General features: G+C 32.7%; 1 protein-coding gene across 5 annotated transcripts; it reads left to right on the top strand.

Moving 5' to 3' along the window:
- The first annotated feature begins 316 nt into the window (after positions 1-316).
- LOC143232475 (uncharacterized) lies at positions 317-23,168 on the top strand. 5 transcript variants are annotated; one of them, XM_076467998.1, is made up of 6 exons: positions 319-570; positions 2,167-2,359; positions 3,396-3,491; positions 13,242-13,355; positions 18,315-18,451; positions 19,247-23,168. In XM_076467998.1, the coding sequence occupies exons 2-6, from the start codon at positions 2,225-2,227 to the stop codon at positions 19,458-19,460; spliced, it is 696 nt and encodes a 231-aa protein (XP_076324113.1). In that variant the 5' UTR covers positions 319-570; positions 2,167-2,224; the 3' UTR covers positions 19,461-23,168. The 5 variants fall into 5 exon arrangements, with proteins under 5 accessions (XP_076324114.1, XP_076324115.1, XP_076324113.1 ...); XM_076467996.1 differs by having other exon boundaries at positions 319-621; XM_076467997.1 differs by lacking the exon at positions 319-570 and adding an exon at positions 590-634.
- The last annotated feature ends 668 nt before the right edge of the window (positions 23,169-23,836 follow it).

Genomic DNA, 23,836 nt, shown 5'->3' with positions numbered 1-23,836 from the left:
AGACTGTCTAATGCAGTCGATACTGTGTTACTGCTGAACGTGCAGTCTACTTTCCTATTTTAGTTATTAAGAAGAATTTAAAAAGTTTTGATTTGCTTTTAAGGGTAATTTCATTTTCGTTCATGCATCGCTTTAGTTGCTTGACTTACACTCACTTTTATGTATACCATCTCTGTTTTCAACACCTATCAATGCCAGTGTTTTTTAAAGTTTTATTTATTATTTGTCACTAAACTGTTTTTTTTATTATTATTTTCTTCCTTTGACGCTAATCCTCGTTTCCTTCAATAAATGATGACAAATATTACCAGTGTTTTCTGATGTTACGATGATCAGGACACAGTGTTTATTTTCAGTCTTAGGATATTAAAGTACACAAAGATAAGTTATATAACTTCTAATCCTGTAAATGTATTCAACATAATAGTGAAAATAATCAATTATTCAAAAATAAAGTTTTCGTTTTAATATGTATAAAATCGTTTGATTTATATATAATATTTCTTTCACTAACATTTTTACGAAGAAAGACTCAAAATTATCAAAGCCTATTTCAGCACTAGAGTGAAAGTGAGTTGTTTACAATATGGCGAACGAATCACCTTTGAATGTGAACTTGAAGTATGTACGAATTGTAAGATTAAATTAGCAATGTATTAATAGTGTTTCTTTAACTGCAAATTTTAAATATTTCTCATTTATGTTTTTTCAACGTTGCTCGTAATAACAAGGACAATGCAAGCTGTATCAACTCGTTAACAGAAATAATTCATATATAATAATTTATAATATAACTAGGCTTACCATGTAATAACTCTTTAAGAACATTTTTTTGGTGTTTGATTATCTTTGGTATTTCTAAGGTTGTAACAATAGTGGAAATTAAGTTTTTAAAATCAATGCATCTCAGCCGCTTAACCGAGAAAATGAAATGGAATGCCGCACTTTAGTAGTTTGTATCAAACAATTAATAAGGAAAGTTACACGAAATGCGTTAACATTTGTCAACCTTATATGCACATAATTGGACCATGAAATCTTGCTGTTAATTTTATGAAGTAACATGTTTTTGTCTTACATACAACCGAGAATCTAAAAACAACCTAAGCAATAAAACTAATGTTTGACGATTTAGCTGAACGTTTTTTAAATGTGCGTTGCAATTTGTATGGTACAATTTCATGGTTACAAAAAAATAGGCCTTATAACATCCTATAAGGTAATAGTAAACATATTGAATGTTTGAACATGATACAATGTGAAATTTACATTAATTGTAGCACAGGAAAAAAAACATTGCTTAGTGTAATATCATAACATAAAGAATAATGTTGAAAAGAATATTCTTTAATTACAGGTCATTAATAAATAAAAAATATCAGATTTTTAGTGTGTGTGTGTACATATATATATATCTGTCCACACAATTTGGATAATGTGATATAAAGTGATTACAAATATTGACAAAATTCCTATCCTTAACAAATAATACTTTAAGAAATGGTGGTAATATGAATCAGATTACAGATGACTATTTTCTCTAAATAAGGGAAAATGCCTTATTAGCCATATCCAGTAGATATAGGCTAATCTACTTTGTTGATTACAAAGTATATTATAATTTGAAAATGATTCAGTATCTGTATCCAGTAAATAAATACTATTACTAAAATATATTCTAATATCAGCTCTGTTGTTCATTTGGTTGAAGAACAGATTAACTATACAATTTTGATCTTCTCTAATTTATTATAATATAGTAGTCTGTAATAGTATTAGAAATTGCTATGTAATATTTTTAACTGGAAATTATAATTTCTGACAAATAATGCATTTCTAGTTATGTATGCAAACATTTGAAAAATTGTACTGAATTATATTGGAGAGTAAAATATTAATGAGAATGAAATTTTGAATTTCTCATATTGATCTTCTGAAAAAGCTACAAATTGAGAACCGTATAAATTTTATACTAGAAAAAATTAGCATAAAGCTAAATACTTGTACCTTAATGCCAAAACTGCACAATATTTCTATCATTCATATGTTTCAAGAGTAGTAATGAACATTAAATTTTTTTCATTCCATATGTTGTTACTTGAAGCTGTGCATTCTGTTTATTCTATTTATCTCAATGATGTGTTGTTGTTGCTGGTTTTTTCTTAGTTTACCAAGTAAGCCAGGCATTAGTTCAGGCTGTGAAGAGGAGCTGATCTGCTTACTGATGGAAGTAGATTTAGCAGTAAAAGAAAAGCATCAGGCTTGGGAAAAGCAGTTGCAGGATGCTCACTCAAAGATTATTTCATTGGAGAAGAAGAATGAGAGTCTTTCAATAGCTCTGGAAAAAGCATATCAAGAGGTAGTTTCTTATTATCTTTTATTGTTTTTAGTTGTTGCAAAATTGGTTCAAACAGAAAATGAGCAGAATGAACATTATGAAACCACATAAGTAATTTGCTGATTATATGATAGAGCTTTCAAAATATATTAGCAATTTCCTTGAAAATTTTAGAAAGTTGATAGTGTGAAAAGTGGTGGTAAGTGTAACATCCATGAATGTTTAGAATTCTGTTTACTTTATGTAGGATTCACTTTTATTATAGTTATTTGTAGTAATGCCACCCAATAAGTAGCTGTTTACGGTAATAATTACGAATCATGGTATTCATACCTCATTAAAAAAAGTTTAGAAAAGGTGAATATTTTCTTGAAAAGGACTTTTGTGGGAGGTATTATGTGAGAAGAGTGTTTATATTATCCTGATATAAACTGTAATGCTTTTATATGTTAAAAGTGGCACCATTTATTGAAAAAATAAGCTTTTTAAGAAATCAGTTTTTATTATATTTACAGATTACATCAATAAGGATATAATCAAATCCTCACATATAGCCCTAGAGAGAGTCATGTTCTTTTTGTGAGAAGAGTATGTTTTTTAAAAGTATGTTATGTGATAAAGAAATGGTTGTCGCAACATACTACAGTTATTTTTCTGTCGAAATATCTTGAAGACACCCAAAAAGTGAAATATTTCATGGATTTTTGTTTATATGGTGCCATTCAATAGATGACACCATATTGTATTTATTATTTTGGTCACATAGTTAGATACATATATACATGCTATATCCATTATAGTAAGATTACAAAAAGTAGATTACATGTTTATCTTTAATATCCATTAAGTGTAATATTTTTATTGTAGGAAAGTAGGAAGTGCATTGAAGAAGAGAATCACTGTCATAAATATCTGTGATCTTAGATAGAACCACTGTTTTTGGATTTTTTAAGTTGCTTTGCTTATATATAAAATGTAATTTGGTCATATTTAGAAGTGATATTTTATAAATAAAATTGAAGAAATAACTGTTGATAGCTTGAAATCTTAATTTCAGACACATTCATTTAAAGAAACAGTTCATCAATTGGAAAAAACACAGATTGACTTAATAAGTAATTACGACAAGCAAGTAAATGAATTAAAACAACAGGTAAGAATAAAATGAAGTTTTTGAGTAATTTAATCCATTGTTCACCCAATAACTATTACAGCTTTGGATAAACTAGAAATCATATTGTAGTTTTTGCTACTTTTAAATTATGCAATAAAGTACTTTGTTAAATTTTGTAAGTTTGTAGTATGTATAATTATAATTACCTAATCATAATTACATATAAAATAAAAAGAGTAAAAACTAAAAACCACAAAAATTTTCAACCACCTCTAAATATTGTGATTGTGTCACTATTAAGATGTACAAAAATTTTCATAGGTTGTCAATATTTTATGTGGTATAGAAGAACAAAATACACAATTGATAAGGTTAACACAGACTTGGAAAAGTTAGAAAGCCAGTTAAATTATAATAGTGTTAGGACATTGATGTGTGCATGTTATTATTCTGTGTTCTAAGGTGAATTTTTTAAGTAAATAAAAATTTAGTACTACAATCATTATAAAAAGGTAGGTTCAAATTTCATTGGCAATTAAAATGTATATTTTTTATTTGTTGTTACAAAATTAATTAAAAGATGAAGATTAGAAACTTATTAGTTTAGATAATGAAAAATTATGAATAAGAAAAATTATTCACAAGGTTTGTTCCTGAGTAGCTCATGTACTACATTCTTCAACATGGCTATGTGATTTACAAGTTGTATGGAGGTATTATTAATTAGGCATAGTTCCAAAGGCAATAAAACTAGGTATAAACAGATCTAGACTGTCACAAGCTCAAAGCTATTCATGATAGATAATTGCAGTTTTCTGTTACAGTCTTTAGTCACCCTAGAAATGAAAAAAAGGGTAATTTTGATACAGTACATTACCTCTGCTCACATATATAGCTATTCTCATTCAGTACTGTCCTCTATGTGCAAAAAAAATTTTTGCATGCCATAAACTTTGCATTTCTACATACACAACAATCATTGTTTTTAAGTAGCATTTCACACATAAATCATCATGGGATGACCTCCACCAATAGGAGTACAGCACACTCTCCTGATGCATGTGACTCCCTCTGTTCAACTCTGCCAAGCTCTCAATACTCATCAAGTAATGCTTTAATGCAGACATTTTTTATTGTGCTTTCTTCAAGCTTTTTTTTATTTAATATTTCATAGAAAGTGAAATATTTTTACCACAATTTATTTCTGTAGTTTTACATGATAATTTACCTTTGTTGTTCTTATTTTTTATCTCCAATTCTTCATCATGTTATCACCTTTAGAAGTTCTACAACCTATTTCCAGCACATTTACATAGACTTTAAGTCAGTAGAACTCAGCTTTCCTTTGTTCGGAAATTGATTGTTAAATGTGTCGACCTTCTTCTCATGATTTTGCAAGACTTTCTCCTGAATCCATTAAACCTGTTTGTGACAATGAGGATTTTGACAGCCTTTTACCTCCAACTGATTATGCCATGTCTTCAGAAACCTTTCTTGTGTAACCTGCTATGCCTAACTTTGACTTTTAGTCATTATTTCTCAGGTGTGTTCCAATTTATAATTTCCTCTTTGTCTTATAATCTTGTTCCATACTTATTTGTATGACACCCCTTCCTCACAGTATTTTATTTTACCTCTTTTTCTGACATAGGTTTCTCAGTTGCAATCTATTGTTTGTATGGGGGCTGACCCTGACAATTCTGTCTGTTTATCCCATGCCCAATTTTTCTTCCTCTGTCTTGCCTCTACAACTTTCCTATAATCCTTGTCCACTATATACCTCTTTTATGAGGCATTTTACTAGTCACTTGAGGGAATGTTAGCAAATACATTCTTCCTTATTACCTCCATCTTGGTAGGATTATTATCTTCAGCTCTATCTCTTCATATGTGGTTTCTTTACTATTGGGATTTTCTGGGTAGGGATGCTGTCTCGGCCAAGGTTTGTTTCACATTCACTTATCATCTGGATTTGCAGAGGCTCAATTTCTCCATTACTTCATTTTGAGGGGTATAACTGAGATCTTGGAATCACGTGAGAAATCTCTGATGTGACATTTGACCCTTTCATCTTAAGTTGCTCCTTTATCTCATTCTGAGCCTTTGCAATTCTCTGTTACAATTCCATGTTCTGAACTCCTCCATCCTTTACCTGTTTTTATCACTAGGGAATTCCACCGTGTGTTATGTTTTTTGATGTAGGTTTCATCAGCTCCAGAAGTACTGGTGACTACCTTGTGGGTTCAGGTCCAGTAAGGGCTTGTTTGGCTAATTTTATTACCCTAAGGTGGGAGTTTGCTGCCAATTCTTGGGCTATCCAAGTTTTATCTGAAAGACTTTTCATCCAGTTCCTTTCCACTTCCCCATTTCTTCAGCACCTTTAGTCTTTTCCATTACCTCAAGATCCTGTTACCAGTTGACATTTATCTGAGGCACTATGGTCTTTTCTATCACAGAAAGCTATCACACCTATCAGCCATTATTCCCCACATGTTTACTCCAGGTTGTTTGTGGTGCCAAAGACAACTGGGATCTGACATCCTGTGATTTATCTGTGACGCCTCAACCAATTTGTGTATATTCCCCATTTTATTATGAAGTCTTTTTTCCAAGGATGTGGGTGACCAAGGTATATGTTTTGATTGCTTATTTCCATATTCTTATTTTTCATAAGTCAAGATGCTGTCATCAGTTTGTCCACCAGTTGTGTATCAGTTTTGCTTCTTGCTCTTTGAGCTTGCTTTGGCTCTGTATATCCTTTGTCAGAGGATCAAAGCATTTGCCAGACTTATGCATGTTTTTGGGTTGCTTACATCACTGCTGCTCGCTCATTCTGAACTGGAGTTGCTCATAGATCACTCATCTGCTTCTGACAGTAGCTTGAGTAGATTGGATTAACAAGTTATAGGAGTGTTTTCTGTTACCTACCAAATATCTTATCCCTTTGGGTATTTTGTAACCTCAACCTCAGTCAGGCACAAACTTCTCTTCTTCGACTCCATTGAAAAGGAACTATAAATTCTCCATGCTTATTTTGCCCCCTCTTTTTCTGCTTTTATGAAAGCACTTATATCTTTTGGTCAAGCACACATGCAATTTGATCAATGAACTCTGCACAATCAATGGCATTTTACCTTTGGATTCTCCCATTATCTTTTTTTCTTCGCTTATTGGTGAGCTGTATTGGTAGTTGAACAAGACTCACATGTCATTGGGTGTACCACTTCCTTTACCTGATCTGGATTTGCATCCCTTCACAGATGCTTCTCTCCATGGTTATGAGATGTGAGTTGATCAACAAGAAGCTTCAGGACAGTGGATTACAGCTGAGAGGTCTTATCTCAACATTTTGGAGTTTCTGGCAGCACAACATGATTTTGATTACTTTCTTCCTTTTATAAGGAATTGACTTATCATAATCCATTCTGTTACTATTCCATGTTCTGAACTTCTCCAACCTTTACCCATTTTTATCACTAGGGAGTTCCACTGTGTGTTATGTTTCTTGATGTAGGTTTCATCACCTCTAGAAGTACTGGTGACTACCTTGTGGGTATCATAATCCATTCTCACAGTTCTACAGTGAAAGCTTATATCAATCCACTAACAATATACGAAACCAACATTGATCAAAGGGAAGAGCCATGTACACCCAAATTGAATAGTGTAGTTTCAATGCTGAACTGGAATTACAGGTAAGCTCTCATGAAGGCTGGTGCCACTCCTATTGACATCTGGGAAAACATCTAGGGGCCTAAGTACGAGGGCCCTCAACTTTGTCCTCTTCTATAAAAGTGGAGCAACACACTCAAACATTGGATGAAAAGCCTCTGTTTACCACCTCAGTAACTGGAAAGTGGGAGTGGTAAGGACTCTGAGAGGCAATTCACATTGAGAAGTCATGAAGAATAGTGCTGTGAAAACTGTGCAACAGGCGAGCCAAATTTCTTATATTTATAAAAGCAAACCAACTAGGATTTATTCCACCTAAAGATCAGCAGATATAAGCAGGATCCCCTTTATTCATGATAATCTATGAGTGGTGGTTCATGATAATATGGTAATACCATACAGTAGGTACCTAGATAGTCTTATGGAACACTTCATTTTGTTAGAGCCTGCTACAAACTGTAATGATAATTCATTATAAGCCATGAGAATCAACTTGTGAAACCACCTCATTAGAATAATGGAAAATAAGTCACGGAAAACTGAAGGATCCAAATGAGTGAACAATTAATTCTTAGTACCTTGAAATAAGTTAGTACAAGCCACATAACACTTGAGGGCCACTAATGGGACATAGCAGATGATTAGGATCAGAGTGGTCATAGAGGTGAGAAATGGCTGACAAATGGATTAGAGTGATGCATTTTGAACCACCAGAATCATGATGAAAAAGAAAGCAACACTGAAGTGGCCAACTAGTAATTCATCCTGCCCTTCCTCTCCTTCATCTTCATCTTTTCCCTTCCATGGCTGCCAGAGTCTTGGGAAGAAAAGGCCTATTTGGGCAAAGCAGGACAAATGTGGAATGATAAAAAGTCTTATGCGCATGGGTTGTAAGCATCTCCAACTGGTGATGACCACAAACCAACAACAACAAAAATATCATTTGAGACAAAGGTGAAACAAAAAAGAACATGAAGCTAAATGCCAAAAGGAAGGATGAGACAATGCTTGTAAAACAACTTTAAAATCCCAATTCAGTAATCGAAAAGGCAGTTTGGGCTGAATAATATGAAAGTATTTGAGTGGATCTGATAATATTTGGGATACTGAAAAATTTTGGATAAGGATACTTTGTATAAAGTCACCAAAGATGAAGCAAAACCTCTCAAATATCCAAGTCATAAAATGGGCCATAGTAGATACTTTAAGATGAAAGGGATTTACATTCCTTTTAATACATTACTGATGATAAGGATACCATTTCTGTTGATAAACAGCCATTGTTGGTCTATGGAGAGATTTATTTAAATACAGAGAAATCTTAAAAGTTAAACTCTTATGTTGGACATGGGGTCACATAACTTCCAAGCATGAAGATTGAATTTTTAAACATCTGGGTAAAGAATGTCTGATTGAAGTTGTCTCAGCAGAAACAGCCAGTGTGAAAGAGGTAGAGGTGGACATTTCTGCAGATACCAAAGTGTTTGAGCTGACAATGATCCATAGTCAGAAACTAGGACAATAACTGAATCAGGGTAAAAGCATACAGATGTAAACCTGTCCAGTTCTGACTGAATGCATCTACTGCAAACACTTCAAGGTGAGGTATCAGAGACCAAAACAACTGCAGTTGAAAATTCTAGTGATTCATAAAAGGATCAGTCAGTGGAGACCTGAACTGAAAGTAAATTCACTGAAAAACCTTGTGGCATAGCATCTATTCCATTGAAAATATTCATCTTGATCAAGACAAGTGATATTCAATTAAATTCATTACTCCTGGAACATAGTATGCTGAGAAACATATGATAGGAATGAGCCCAGTAAAGAAAATTCAAGGTATGAATATAAAGACCTCTAAATTATGTGCCTCCTTGATGAGAAAGCTGAGATACTACCATAGAATTATCAGAGTGTATCATGGCAATATTTTCCTTCAAGAGAGACAAATTACAACCATACCTGGTGTGCAGCAAGAAGTTAAAAAAACATTGATATGGAAGCTAGATTTGTCTTCTGTCATGGAACTCCTGACCTTAAAGATAAGCTCCCCAGCCATGAAGAGATGTATCTGTAAACAAATGAATCTTGGGACAAGGTGGTGGAATGGGTACCCCAATAGTAGTATTGTTTCAATCCAACCACCATTTGCACTTGGCAGTGTTGCTCCTGAGTAATAAGACAGGATGATTTAAAAGATTGAAAAGCATGATCCATTGGTTATGAAGTGACTACTGGAGAGACCTCATAATTACTCATACCAAAAGGATGCCCACATTCCTAAAAGAGAGAGAACTACCCATGCCTTATGGCTCTTCCCGTGGCTTGAAGCCCAATGGGGGCTAGTTGTTCTATTTGAGTTATAAATGCAACAGGTTATGCAGATAATGGTGTAGGTGATGTGAATCAAATGGCCAACCCTGAAGCCAGAATATGGAGTACCTATGGATCTCTGGTGTAAGAACTCTAGATGTCCAGAAAGCAGTGTAATTGTGCTCCCACTGCTCTTCCACCCATGGGATAGTCACTGTTGCTGTTCTCATTGGTCTGCTCAAGTCAAAGATCTTCAAGAATAAGAATGGTCTCATTACGGGAATCAAACAAGGTGGTCAGGAAATATGACAGGTCAATATTCTCAAATTACTATCTAATGCTAAAGAAAGGTGAGAAGTCAACAACAGTAATGAAGAAAGTAAATGGGTTCTATCAATTCATGATTCTAACATCTCTAAACTCCATCAAACAGCATGGGATGCAGAAATGGAGTTTTCCATAACTCTCTAAAGGCAGAAAATGGTAAATAAACATTTTCTAACAAACTGTCACTACCCAATAAATTTCAACAACAAACCAGCCAGGAAACCAAAGAAAAAATAAAGAGACAAACTGTCTGATGTAGACATCAGTAAAATCTCTAACTCTTTCTCAAAAGTGGTCCATCCATTGAGAATCGAAATATACTTCCTCTTGATGGTGATATGCCAAAGCATACTGTCCCATAATATAAATTAGTTGCAAATCTCTTAACATGGAAAGTACTATCAAGAGGAGGAGGAAGAAGCAAGTAGTCACTTGGTGTCCTTTCTGCTAGCAAGGAAGGAGCTGGTGCAAGGTCAAATGCAACTGAGGAGACTCCATAAATCTCGGAAATCTGAGAAAACAGTTGAAAAAAAAAAGGACTAGAGGTGGCTGATCAAAATGATCACTGTTGAGATTAACCTAGTAGAAGAAAAAGTGAGTCTAAATTCTATACAGTCAGGCACCCCCTTGGTATGTGGATTCCTGTACATGGTGAGGGGACCTCCCAGTAGAGGTTCTGTTCTTTCAGTTTACCTCCTCTGGGGTCTAAACATCCATCCACGTGTTTGCTGTGGGTGGCAACCTGTGAAGGGGAGGAGAGGATTCTGGTGGTTGAAGGGTCCAACCCTAACACACCACTTTGGCCTTGAATTCCTGTAGACAGGTGGCCTTGGGATGGTCCCCCTTGGGTTAATCGGCTGATCCACTCAGGCTAGGATCAAATGAGTACCAGTGTTCGATTTCTCAACAGGTGTTGTGGACATTATATCTGATGCAGGTGTTTGGGTATAGTGCTCACAAAACACTGGCGTTGCTGCAGTCTTTGTTTGACATTGTTGTGCATCCTCTCGTAGGCTCCATGGTAGGTGGGGTCAGTGGGCACCAAAATTTCCCTCTCTTTATTATGGATACTTCAATTAAAAGTCTTAATAAAATAGTGAAAAACAGTCTATTAGTAAAAGACCACATCTTGAAGATTCTGAGCAGCAGTCCTCACCTTTTGTACCATCTGTTGTACCTCATTTTCTTATATTGCATTCACTTTCAGACCAACTTTTAGGGCAAATGTCTCCCTTTTTAATTCAGAAGGGACTAGAGGGTCTTCCTGGCTCTCTAAAGTCAGTTAAGAAGCTTCGATCTGGTGACATATTGGTGGAAACATTCACATCTCAACACATTGAACTCCTTTTGCATTCAAAGGCAATTGGGGATATACCTGTTGAGGCTACACCTCATACTACTTTGAATTCATCACGAGGAGCTATTGTTGAGAGGGATTTGAAGAACATCCCAGACTCGGAGATTCTCGCTGGTTTCTCCATCCAAGGAGTTTCTGCAGTGAGGCTTATATCCACTCGCAAAGATGGAATTATAATGCTGACCAATGTCCTCATTCTCACATTTACATCACCACGTCCACATGCCACCATCAAGGCAGGTTATCTTAATTGCAGGGTACGACCATACATTCCAAACCCTCTTTGATGTTCCAGTGTCAACAGTTCGGTAACTCAAAGACGTCATGTTGTGGTTTGTTGACGTGTGCTTGTTGCAGTGGCAAGGACCATGATGCCTACGAGTGTGAAACGGACCCTCATTGCATCAGTTGCAATGACTCTCGCCTAATATACTTTCATTCTTACCCTAAGTGGTTGGAAGAAAAAAAGGTGCAGTGTTTGAAAACAGTTCATAATATTACCTATCCTGAGGCTTGAAAATTGCTGTCCACCACCTCATCTCGGACATATGCTGCTCCACTTCATTCCACAACTACAGTGGGAGTGCAGACAGAGATTTCTGTACCTCCTAAAGAATCATTCTCCAAACAAATGGTTAAAAAGCTGATGAATCAACTTCAACACCTATATCTGTCCCTTATATACATTCCACCAAGATCCACATCCTTTGGTTCCAGGTACAGGCATTACCTTGGATACATCTTTTTCTCCAAACCTCAAGATGCAAAACAATCTTTTGTCGAAGTCCTCAGTCTCTGGAATCCCCTTCCAATAGCAAAGACCTGCCCAATCGACCCAGGGCAGGATACATGGAGCTTGATAGACTTCCCTCGAATGAGAACAGTAAGAAAAAAAGACGTGGTCGTAAACAGAAGGGTTTTCCACCCAGTTCGCCTACATGTAAATAAAAATGACCACCCTGATACAATGGAACTGTCAAGGTTTACGTTCTAATCTGGATGAGATCAAAACACTGACTGCTTCCTACCATCCTGTATGTCTTTCCTTACAGGACACATTTCTGAAACCTGCCAATACAGTCACCTTTTGGCAGTTTTCTTTAAACAGAAATGACAGGCTGTGTGATGGATGAGTGCATGGAGGGGTGGCACTGTTGGTTGATCAGCATGTGTCTTTGCCACTTGACACACCCTTGGAGGCCGTAGCCATCCATGTTTCCTTGTAGGAAAATTACAGTTTTAGATTTATTTCGTATTTTATTATGGTGGTTACAAATTCAGGGAAATCGACTGAATTTGTATAGAATTAGGGTAAAGAAAATAACCTAAAATTCAAACTTTTACTGAAAAAGTTTTATGTTTGTTTATAAGTTTTTAGAAGTTATACTAATGAAATTTGAAAATTTTCAGATGACGATAAGTATTTTTAATCTTAACATGAAAAATTACTTTATATTTCGAATATTCTACACTCTACTCGATATATTCACAGGCAGTTTTTGGTTAAAACAACTTAATTAAAATGTCTGATTTCTTGTGTACAAAAGACTTTTAATGTTTACTAAAATCTTGCCAAATTTTCTGAAGATACACAAAATATATTAAATGTTACAATATGGAAACTGGTGACTATTTTCTAAATACAGTGGTGATCACATTGACTGACTTCATATTAGAAATAGTTACAAGTAAGATACAAAATTTAACTTTGTCCAATACACTACATTCATATATGATACCAAGATAGTAATTTTATTCATTAATATGCTATCAAGTGTTTATTCTGGGTTGTTTTTTAAGACACATCAACATTTTATACAGTAATCAAATTGTTTTGTAAAATCACAACAAACAAAGGCCAATAATATGAGAACTTTCAGAATATATATCTTGAGAAGTACTTTGGTTTCTTGAGTTGCTTTATTGTTATTCATTTTACGTATATATAGGTAGTTTAAGTGATTCATATATTTTGGTAGGTTTATGGTAAGTTCTGTAGAGGCTTACTAAGTTGAAATTGCTTATTTCTCTATAATATTTAATAGTATAACTGTTTGATTCGTTTATTTTACTCTGCTACTTTCTGCATCTTTAAAATGAAGTTATTTTATTTTTGGAAGATATCTAAAGTAAAGAAGTATTATGAGAAACATGTGAAGAAAGAAAAGAAAAAAGCCCAAAAAGAAGAGAATTCTGAAATGATACAACTCAGAAAAAATATTACAGAGTTAGAGGTAAAAATACAAGTAATTAATATGTGTTAAAAGGGTTTTTTATGTTAAAAGGGCATCATTTAATACATTTGTATACACACACACACATACATAATATAAATAAAACAATATTTATTGATTTTTGTAATAAGAATGTCTCAGTTGTTCAGTTCAGTTCATTGAGATCATCTTTTCATTGATCTGCATTAAGCAACCAGTCCAATCTAAATGTAGTACTTCACATCTGTGTATTTATGATTAAAGAAAGGATGGTGTCATTACATGTCTGGAATGATCCACTACATTATATAACAATAAAAGCAAATGGAAATGAGGTTTCAGCAAATGTTAATAATGAATAAGCCATATCGATGACAGTATGCTCCAAAGCAGGTGTTGGGGAAAAGAACTTGGTCTGATTTAGGACAGTACTTTTGAAGTAAATAATTTGCACTGGTTTGTGTTAAATTTGACACTCTTGGAACAGGCAGGTCAAAATTACATTTTTAATGTAATTAAACTACTTTATTATCATTGTATATAAATATATTTGGCATCAAAACACAGTTAATAATTCAAATTTTAGTCTTGTATAAGTTGTAAGTTCTTAATTTCATAAGGAAATATTTAAAATCATTCTCCATTTCCCATAGGATGACAATTGTGATATTTGTTTTCTAGGTCTTCCCTTATTTCTTATTTACTTATCACATATTTAAGAAGTATGGACTTTAACATAAATTATTCATTATCATATAGATATTATTCAGGCAAAGTATGATTTTTATAGTATGTGTGTTATTTGTCAATAGGACCATAAAAGTAGATATTCAGACCTACTTACAATGCCCACCTGTCAAACATCATCTTTGCCAAATTGTCAATAGTTTTCTCTAATGTTTTATACTACATTATCTGTAGCCATTAGCAAGCCAACTTTTGATGTACTATTAGTATAAAAAAAGGAGACTTAAGTTTCATTGACAGTTGACAGCAACAACAATAAGAAAAAGGCCCAAGTGCTAAAGTACTATATTTCTTGTTTTTAATATGTATTATTTAATTATAATAAAAGTAATGAAGATGTAAAAATTAGAAACTTATTAGATTAGATAAGATAATGAAAAAAAAAAATTATTCGTGCATGATCTGATGTGTATGTCATACACTCTTCCCATATTCTTTTCCATCATTCATTCATAAATACTTCTTTGTCCTGGTTGTTCTTTTCTAGCTATTTCCACATTCACTTTTAATTCCTTTCTGTCCATCTCTCACTATTATTGTTAATCTGATGGTCTTCTTTGTCCTGTCCATGCATTTTGCAGTTTCATATTATTTAGCCCACTCTGCATCTTATCAAGGTTCACACTCCCATCTATTTATTTCCCAAAATTCCTCCTCTCTCTCAGGTATTTCTCTCATTACCCTTACAGGATGGTTTTATCAACTTATTTGTTTAACGTAATCTTCTCTGGATGAAAATAAACATATTGACTCTGCCACATAATCTCTAATAAAATCTGACATCTTGCTCTTTGGTTGCTGATTTCCATTGTTGGTTGGAGATATTTTGCAAGTTGGCATATGGACAACACCAAATAGTTTAGTTGCACATTATCTTCATCATCCAGCTGTTTCTTCTTTGCCATGCTTCCTTTCTGTACCATTCTACATTTACCTTACTGGCTCTGACTAGATAAGTTTGTTTACTTTCACTTTTAAAGGGCCCTCCTCTTTGTCACAGGATCCCATTACATAGCATCTGGTGTTTGTGAGAATATACAGATATGAATCTGCACTGTGCAACCATTTCAGACCTGACAGCACTCACTGATGAGATGAGTATCCACTATTAAAGATTTACTTGCAGTATATTATTTACTAAAAAGTCCCAATACAGACCATGCATACTCATGGAACATTGTGAATAAAGCAGTATTGGAATAGCTACCCATCCCTCAAGTCTAGGTTGAATGAACTGGAACATGCCTGCTTATAAAAATATGGTTTAAATATGTGGTCACTCATTGCACTGTCTTAAGGTATTGTGCTCTTTCTGGACTTCCCAGTGAGATTTTACTTTCCTTTTTCTTTTATTGGAGTACATGGGTCCTTTCAACTCACTAGTTTCTAGCCACTGGGGTCATAGACCGTGGAGGCTTCCTCTTGAATGTTATTCTATTGGTGTAAATGATGTTGACTTTTCTCCTGTTATGGAACAGATCACAAATTCATAATGCCACCTGGTTTTGGACTGAAGGTGATCAACCAAGTACAGTTCACCCCTCAGGCTGGCTTTTCCCTGACCTACTACTGCATGAATATCAGTTTCTTGTGTTCTGGTGTTGGACAGGATCTGGATCAGACAGCATAAGTCCTCACTCATGTAGTTGGTAGGGACCTTCCTTCAATCACAAACAAGTCAAACAATACCTGATGTTGCCTGCTTTTGCACTGGAGTTGACCTGCTATAAATGCTTTTTCCCATTTTATTATTGTTTAATTGTTGGATTCCTGGGTGACCTAGTGTTAGGTGTGCAGGAACAGCACTCGTGCACTCATGTAGTTGGCAGGACGGAGTTTTCTTTTCCTTCTATTTCTTGGATTTGAAATGATGATGGTAAGGACCCTTTTCCTACCACATATCTGCCTGGTTTTGGGCTGGAGTTGACCCACCACATGCTTTGACATATCTTAGCTACACTAGGATTTGTCACATCTCTATACCCTATTCAGATTTGAGACTGTATTTGTTTTTTTGCCTGACTTAGTGAAATATATCTTCAATATACATAAAGAGAGTACCCTGGTCCAGACAAGGTGCAGTCTCTGACAAGTATGCTCCAGCACATTTGTATTGTATGGGATGTCCCTTTGACTCTTTCTGAAGAGTTCACTTTTGCACTGGTTCTTCCATTACTTCAGTATAGTATTCTAGCTAATGTGTGAGAAGAAGTAAGGTACTGTATGAGAAGTTAAGATTTTTCAACATTTAAAATGTATTTCCTATAGACAGATATTTCCACTCACACTTCCTACCAATCTTACATAGAACATTAACCATACAATATAAGAGTGTTGTAAGTTCTTCCTACTGCTAGAAAATGTGTGAGCTCATGCATGGAAAGAGCTATGGTGAGGCCTTCAATTCTGTCCCTTTATCATGGGACACTGTTACAAGGTATAAGCACAAAATTACACAGTGGACCACCCACATGTGCTAAAACCCCAATTTTTAGTGTTATAAGCTCTCTGACTTATGGCTGAACTACTAAAGAAGCTTAAACAAATTGCAACTCAAAGCAAGCAAAGTGTTAAATGATACAATGAGTGTTGGAACTTTGTGAAACTTTAAAAAGCAAGCTGTTTTTCATTTTTATGGGAAAATGGGATCCATTTATATAAAGCCCTTGCTGCATACACAAGTTCAATGGTTATTTCTTGTGAAAGTACTCTTTTTGCATTGTGCAGTTGAAAGAGAAACTTTATATTTTTTGTTAGACTGCAACCCCATACTAACAGCACATTTTAAGAATGAAAGGTGGTTTCTAATACCTGTATCATATTGTTTGATACAAGGTTGGAATTGCAATATTTTGCTGCGAAGTGATAAGATGCTAGCATTTTGCAAAAACACTAATGCTGTGAAAAAACTAGTTTGAGAGAGGAAATTGTGAAACACTTCCTTACCTCAGTGAATTTTCAAAAGAAATCAGTCGTATTAGTGGCATTGTATATATTCATCTGAAACAGTTTCAGTGTCACCTAAAAATCAATTCTAAGAATCATTGAAAGAACATAATTGAATTCATAACCTACTCAATGGCATTCTAACTTCATAACTGCCAGAGGTAGCTGAAGAGAAGCTCATAGAACTATTTAACTGTTAAAACTCTTCAGGCAGAATTCAAGTCAAAACCTCTGAAAATTCTGGATGCTAACTCACAAACAATATCATGACATGTCTCAAAAGTGAAAGATGTTCACTTGCTTTTCACATCAACATTTTCTACTCTTACAGCAACCAAAACTAAATAGTGATCTCATCTGCAGGTAGAAGAGAATTTTTGAGTTGCTGTGTAAATTATTCAGGCAAGAATGAGCTTAAACTTTTTACAAGCTCAACCTCACTCTTCATACTGAATTGGGTAGTAAAATGAAACTGTTTGCTTTGTGCTATGTACCAGTTTAAGGCTTATTTTATTTTTAGACAGGTTGTAGAGGGTGAATAAAATGTTTAGCAAGGGGACAAGTGCAATAAAAAAGCTCGACATCTGGAAAAGAACTTGGAACACATGAAGATATCAAAACTACCCACTCTACATTCTTTTCCTCCAATCCCCCAGAATTTTATAGACATAGTATTCAGAAGCTTGTGAATCGTTGGCAGGAAGTAATTAAGAATAATGGAACATACATTATTGGTTAAATAACATTAAAAGCATTTGAAATCCTTTCTCTTTTTGTGAACCTAAAATTGGACATTACTTAAGGGATGACCTGATACATCAGTTACATTAAATGCTTGTGTAAGATGTTGTTGAACCAATGGTTAGTTTGTCAAGAACTTTCCCATATTGTATATTGTGTTCCAGAACTTGACTCATAGGGAAAACAGACATTATATTCTTCAAGTTAAACACATTTCTAATGTCAGTTGTACATATTTCTCAAAATGAAATACCCAAATGGCACATACTCTTATATTTGTGTGGTTGTTAACAGTATGCAATTTGAATAATAAATAGATTAAAAATAAATGTGTATTCTTCCCTATGGGTCAAGACTTTTGGGACATCATGTATGTTTAGACCATAACAGTGAGAATAATATAGACTGGTGTGGGTTAAAGAGATTTTATAATTTTGTTTTTACTGAAAAATTACACAAATGAAGTTCAAGTCAGATGTGATACACTATGAAAATAATTTATCTTTCTGATTTACTGTACTAACATTACTATCTCTCTGATAACAGTCACAAGTCAGCATCCTTCAGGAAGAAATAAAGAAAAGAGAACTTCAGCAGCAGCATGCAGAAGCTAGTCATGAACGTCTATTAGCAGCCATTGCAGAGTTGGAGAAAACTGAGGAACAAAAAGATAATACTTTAACGTAATTTGTTTGTGTACTTCTCATATTTAATTGTGTGGGCTTTTATCAACAAATACAATCTTTATAATGAGGGGAAGAAAAAAACGTTGATAACTAATTCACAATATATGTAAATAAAGATGTGATAAATAGTATGAATAAACTTGTATATTTTGCCAGTTTTCAAGTTCACACACCTTTTAGTATACAAATACACTGTAAGCTTGTGATAGGTTTATTGTGAGAAATAACTTTTTGGGTCATCATATTCCAGATTGTGAATATTTTATTAATTTACAATTAATTAGACAATGGTTTAATAGCAGAAAACCCTATATTAAATCCAAATGTCTGTGGACATTTGTAGAACCTAATGGGTTTTGCTATACAAATAAAAGTCAAGAGTCATCTGTTTATACTAGAATTAATAGTTTAGTTCTGTTAAGAATCTAGAGAAAATTTACATCCATGAAAGTGTGTATGGAAGTTGTTAACAATTTTTTTTAGTAGATTATTATTTATTGTTATTTTTTTTGCTCAAGTTTAGTTAGTGTTTTGAACATGGTGTCAGAATTAAATGATTTTGTATTTACAACTAAATAAAAAAATGTGATAATTTGTTTGGCATAGCCAATCAAAGAAATATGTAGGAGAAGGGCTATTTTAGGTGAAAATTTAAAAATAAATATGTTAATTGGTTTTAGAATATATATCTGCTGAAAGATCACTTTGAATTAAGTAAGATGTGACTTAGAATTTTTGGTACTTGCTGGAGATTAATTTTCTGTATTTTAATAGGCTCAGTTTATTTTTCAGGGATGCACAAAGTAATGAGAAGCATTTATTGGAAGAAATTAAAAGTCTTCTGAATACAGTTGAACATAACTGGCCACCAGTGGAACACCCTGACCTGAGATCTGTAGTCTCTACACTGACAGAGAATTTTATGGGAGAAGAAAATGCCTATCTTTATAAGTTAAAAGAGGCAATTACACAAGAAATGAACCAATTAAACCAATTGGACAAGTAGATAGTTATATATAATGTTCATCAAAATAATTTCGAATAAATGTTAATTTTTATGCACTAAATGTTGGTTAAAAAAAGAATGTTTTACAGTTGAGAAATCTGTGTTTTTGATTGTAAATCTAATCACCCAAAGTAAGCTTCAGCTTTCTCATATCCTTCAAACAATATAGTGTACGTACTTATTTAACTGACTGACTGCTCTTTTCGTTTAAGTTGTATTAATCATTTTGCAAAGCCTTTACTTTCTACACTTTTCTTATTGAAGGTATCAAATAGTTATTAAGATAAACTGGTTAAGTGTATAACAGATTAATTCAGTTTTAATTGTCATGTGTAAAATATGCCAGTTTATGGTAGGATATCATTGGATTATTACATACAATATCTGAGCAGTTTTTTAGTATCCATGTGAATGAACACATTTAACTTTTAACCCAAGTAGATATAATTCATGTAGCATTCCCAAGATGCCACTGCTAGTGGTTTGAAACTCAATCTCATGGGGTGTAAACATATAAGATGAGTGAACTAAGAAACACCATAAAGGTTTAACCTACCAACTTTTTCATTTTTAAACACATCATATCACCCATATATTACTGGATATCAGACAGTTCTATATAAATAACAATAGATGTAAAAAAGTTGAATGTTAGGATATCCACTATAATAAAGATACAGCTCTCAGATGAATTAAAACTGTTTTCAGACTAAACTGGAAGTTTAAGAAATATGATGAAAATGCAGAAACAGCTGAAAATTACAATTATTGTTTTGATAATGACAACTAAGTGTTGCTAAGTTATAAAATGTAAAGATATGGACTTCTCTAGTGTAGGATTATCTCTATCTTATATATATATATATATATATAGGTGTCTGCATTTACTTTTAAAGTATTTGTACATATTTTATTAAACATCAGTGAAAAGATGAACATGTTTGAAATTGTTATTATAATTACTTACCAATGAACATTGCATCCCTATACAACTAATAAGTCAAATACTTGCCAGATGGGGTAAAATGGTATTTAATGTACAAATACTTGTAGATGTCTAGATATAAAGTACTGAGTGGAACATAAAGATTCTGTGCTAATAAGATCAGTAAACTACTAAAGAAAACTAATTTTCATATATAAACTAAAAGTACCAAAATTACATTATCTGTAGATAAACACATAAGCTACTTTGTTGTGTACACGTGTATAGTCTAATAGATTTGTTGTTATAATATGTAAACATCAAAATTTTTGGTGCATAGTTAAAAGTACATAATAATTCAGAGCTCTGATTTGTTTGTGTATGACATCTATACATATGTACCTACAGATATCATAAAAACAAAATATAGAAAAGTGTCACAAATATTTGTACATACATCAAGAATTTGTTTCAGTGAAGAATACATAATCTATAGCTGAAAAAATGTGTAGTTGAAACTTTAATCATGTTACAGTATGACAGTTGAATATGTAGAAGTGACTGTTTTTACTCTCTTACATACAATTTTATCTGTTTGTTGATATCTGTTAAGAGAGAAAGAAATATATAGATTATTTAAATAAAGAATACAAACATTGTAAATAATAAACTTTTCCTTTAGTATAACAAAGGAATTTTAATCTTTGATGCATCATTTTCAGTTGTACATTATTGAACACAGTTATGGTACACATTCTTTGACTAGCAACATAACTATTGTCATACATGAATTTTCCACTTTTGAGACTGAATTAATTGTAGAAAACAGATAGTATTTTTTATTACACTAGCATTCATTGAAAATAAGGAGTAAATATTTCTTCTATAAAACAGAAAATTAATCATGTTTCAAAATAAAATATTTTTAAAATATTGCTATTTTATGAAAAAGTATGCTAAGATCAATGTTCATGTAACAACTATCACAATTATTCATTACTATTCAAATAATATTGCAAAACGTAAATTTTCACAAGTAACTGAATTAATCACAATTTAAACTATACAACGTATTGTAATTATTGAATTTAGTTAATAAACAATGAAATTATGTAAGCTGACTGAAGCACTTTAATAACATTTATTTTTAAAACTGTTATTTACCATTTTGTAAAAAATGTTTGATCTTATTTTTCTACATTATTGTAATACACATGGAAAAAAATTGAAACAAATGGGAATTTAGAACTTGTTTATCAGGTTTTCTTCTGTTGATTATTTTTGTCATCACATATAACCACATTCTATGAACTTGTCCTACATCTTGAATAGTTGTAGTATTTTGGTTGACTAACCTGGAGTATTTCAATAGTACCAGGCTCACATGTTATCAAAACTTTAAAAAATTGTTAGTCCAATTTTGAGATGGTAAACAAGAGTTTTAATTAACCAAGGTAATATGTCAAACTAAGTGCTCTGTAATTAGGCTGCTATTCTTAACATTTAGATGCTGTTAGGTTTAAAGTCAAGAGAATACCTTGGACATTGTTTCATGCATTTATCCAAGTGAATAAAGAATAGTTAGAATTTTGAATGATTTAAAAAATTAATTTCTAGCAGTAATGAACAGTGTTCTGTAAACAGCTGGAAACAGAACCTAGAACTGTTATAGTTTAGTTACTAGTATATTTCAAATATCAAGTTTTGACTTTTCATTATAGCTGTGACTTAAAATAATCCATAATAAACAGCCTTATATATATATCAATGTGCATATTTTATTTGTTCGTATGGTGTCTATGTCAAGAAAACTTGTGATGCTAATAGATTCTTACATAATGTAGTTTATAATAACATACATGTATGCTCTTTAATCTCCAGTAAAACATTTAATAATGCTCTTCATCTGTTTTATTTATAAAATTAAATTTTCAAAGGAATGTGCCTTTCAGTTAAACAGTGGTGCATGTGCTATTGTTTTTTCAAAAGAAAGATACATAAAACTTCCATAGTTAAAGTAGTTTTGGTTATGTTACATGTATATGAAGTTGAAGTAAATTTTTTCACTCATCACTGCAATGCTACTGAGAATTTTGATGAGAAAAAAAAAAGTGAAACCTTGATCTGTTTGTGGGCTCAGTTCAAGTTAGGAGACTTAAGGAATCTCATGTCTTTATAATAACCTTGATGAAGGAATAGAATTGACTGGGTATTATGTCTTTTATTATTGAAAAATTCACAATTTTAGTGATGAGAGAAAAATATTAAATTATGTAGCTTGTCCATTAAAGAATTTAGAATGCATTGATTTCAGTAATGCCAATATAAATTTAAGGTCCTTTTGGTTAGTACAAGATAATTCAAACACCAGACATGCACTCATGTCAAACTTATCATTCTAAGTTACACAAAAATATTTATCCGTCTGTTAATAAGAAGCAAATTTAGAGCATTTTAATTGCATAGAAGTTTCAACAATTTCTTAATAAAATGTTATTGATTTATTCATCTTAACCAATTTGCTACAGCTAGAACTGCACGAGGAAATATACATCCCAGCCCCACTGAAAGGGTTAATAGAAACATTATTATTGGATTGATAACTATTATGAACAAATGGTGTAAATACCTCATGTACAAATTTTCAGCAGAAGTTTTGTTTTTGTAATATGAAGAAAGCTCTAGTGTTTGTTTACTTTTTATGTTTTTGTTTTAAATGTATCATTGTTAATATGTAATCTTTCATAGGTATGTACAAATTTAAATAAAAATAATTGTGTACATATGTTTCTCATTACATTATAAACCTGAAGATGTAATACTCGCAGAATTTTCATACACATCTATATACAGGCATAACAATCGTTTTTTATAAGATCAGACCGACAGTTATCAAGATTTTATTTTGGAAACAAACAAAATGCAATAAACAAAATTAAACACTATAATAATAAATGACTAACCACAAAAAACATCTTGCCACCTTTTCTAATGAAATGTATGTTCTACTTTGATCTGTAAAACTTATTGATCACAAGAATACAATTATGTGAAATCCATAGCATACTCATTAAAAATAATTTCTGCTAAATTTAGATGCCTATAAAAATACTTTCTTTAATATTTGGAAGTATATTATGTAGCAAACAATGACTATATGTATACCTTCTGGAAAATGTATGTTAGTTAATTGTGATCATTACTTTTAAAATAACATGTTTTAATGGGTTCAAATTACTGATCAAAATTATTTTAAATGAGGCTTTTACTTTATGTCACTGATATATGAAAATTCAGCTTCCAGAAATGTGGAGACTAAAAAAACGTTTATAATTTGTTTTAATAAAGCAATAAATGTAAGTTCATAAAAAGATGTTTATAATTTGTTTTAATAAAGCAATAAATGTAAGTTCATAAAAAATGTTTATAATTTGTTTTAATAAAGCAATAA

The sequence above is a fragment of the Tachypleus tridentatus genome, chromosome 11, assembly GCF_004210375.1.
Source record: "Tachypleus tridentatus isolate NWPU-2018 chromosome 11, ASM421037v1, whole genome shotgun sequence".
NCBI classification, from domain to species: Eukaryota; Metazoa; Arthropoda; class Merostomata; order Xiphosura; family Limulidae; genus Tachypleus; species Tachypleus tridentatus.
Note: the sequence above shows the minus strand (reverse complement) of the source record. Positions and strands in the feature narration are given on the sequence as shown.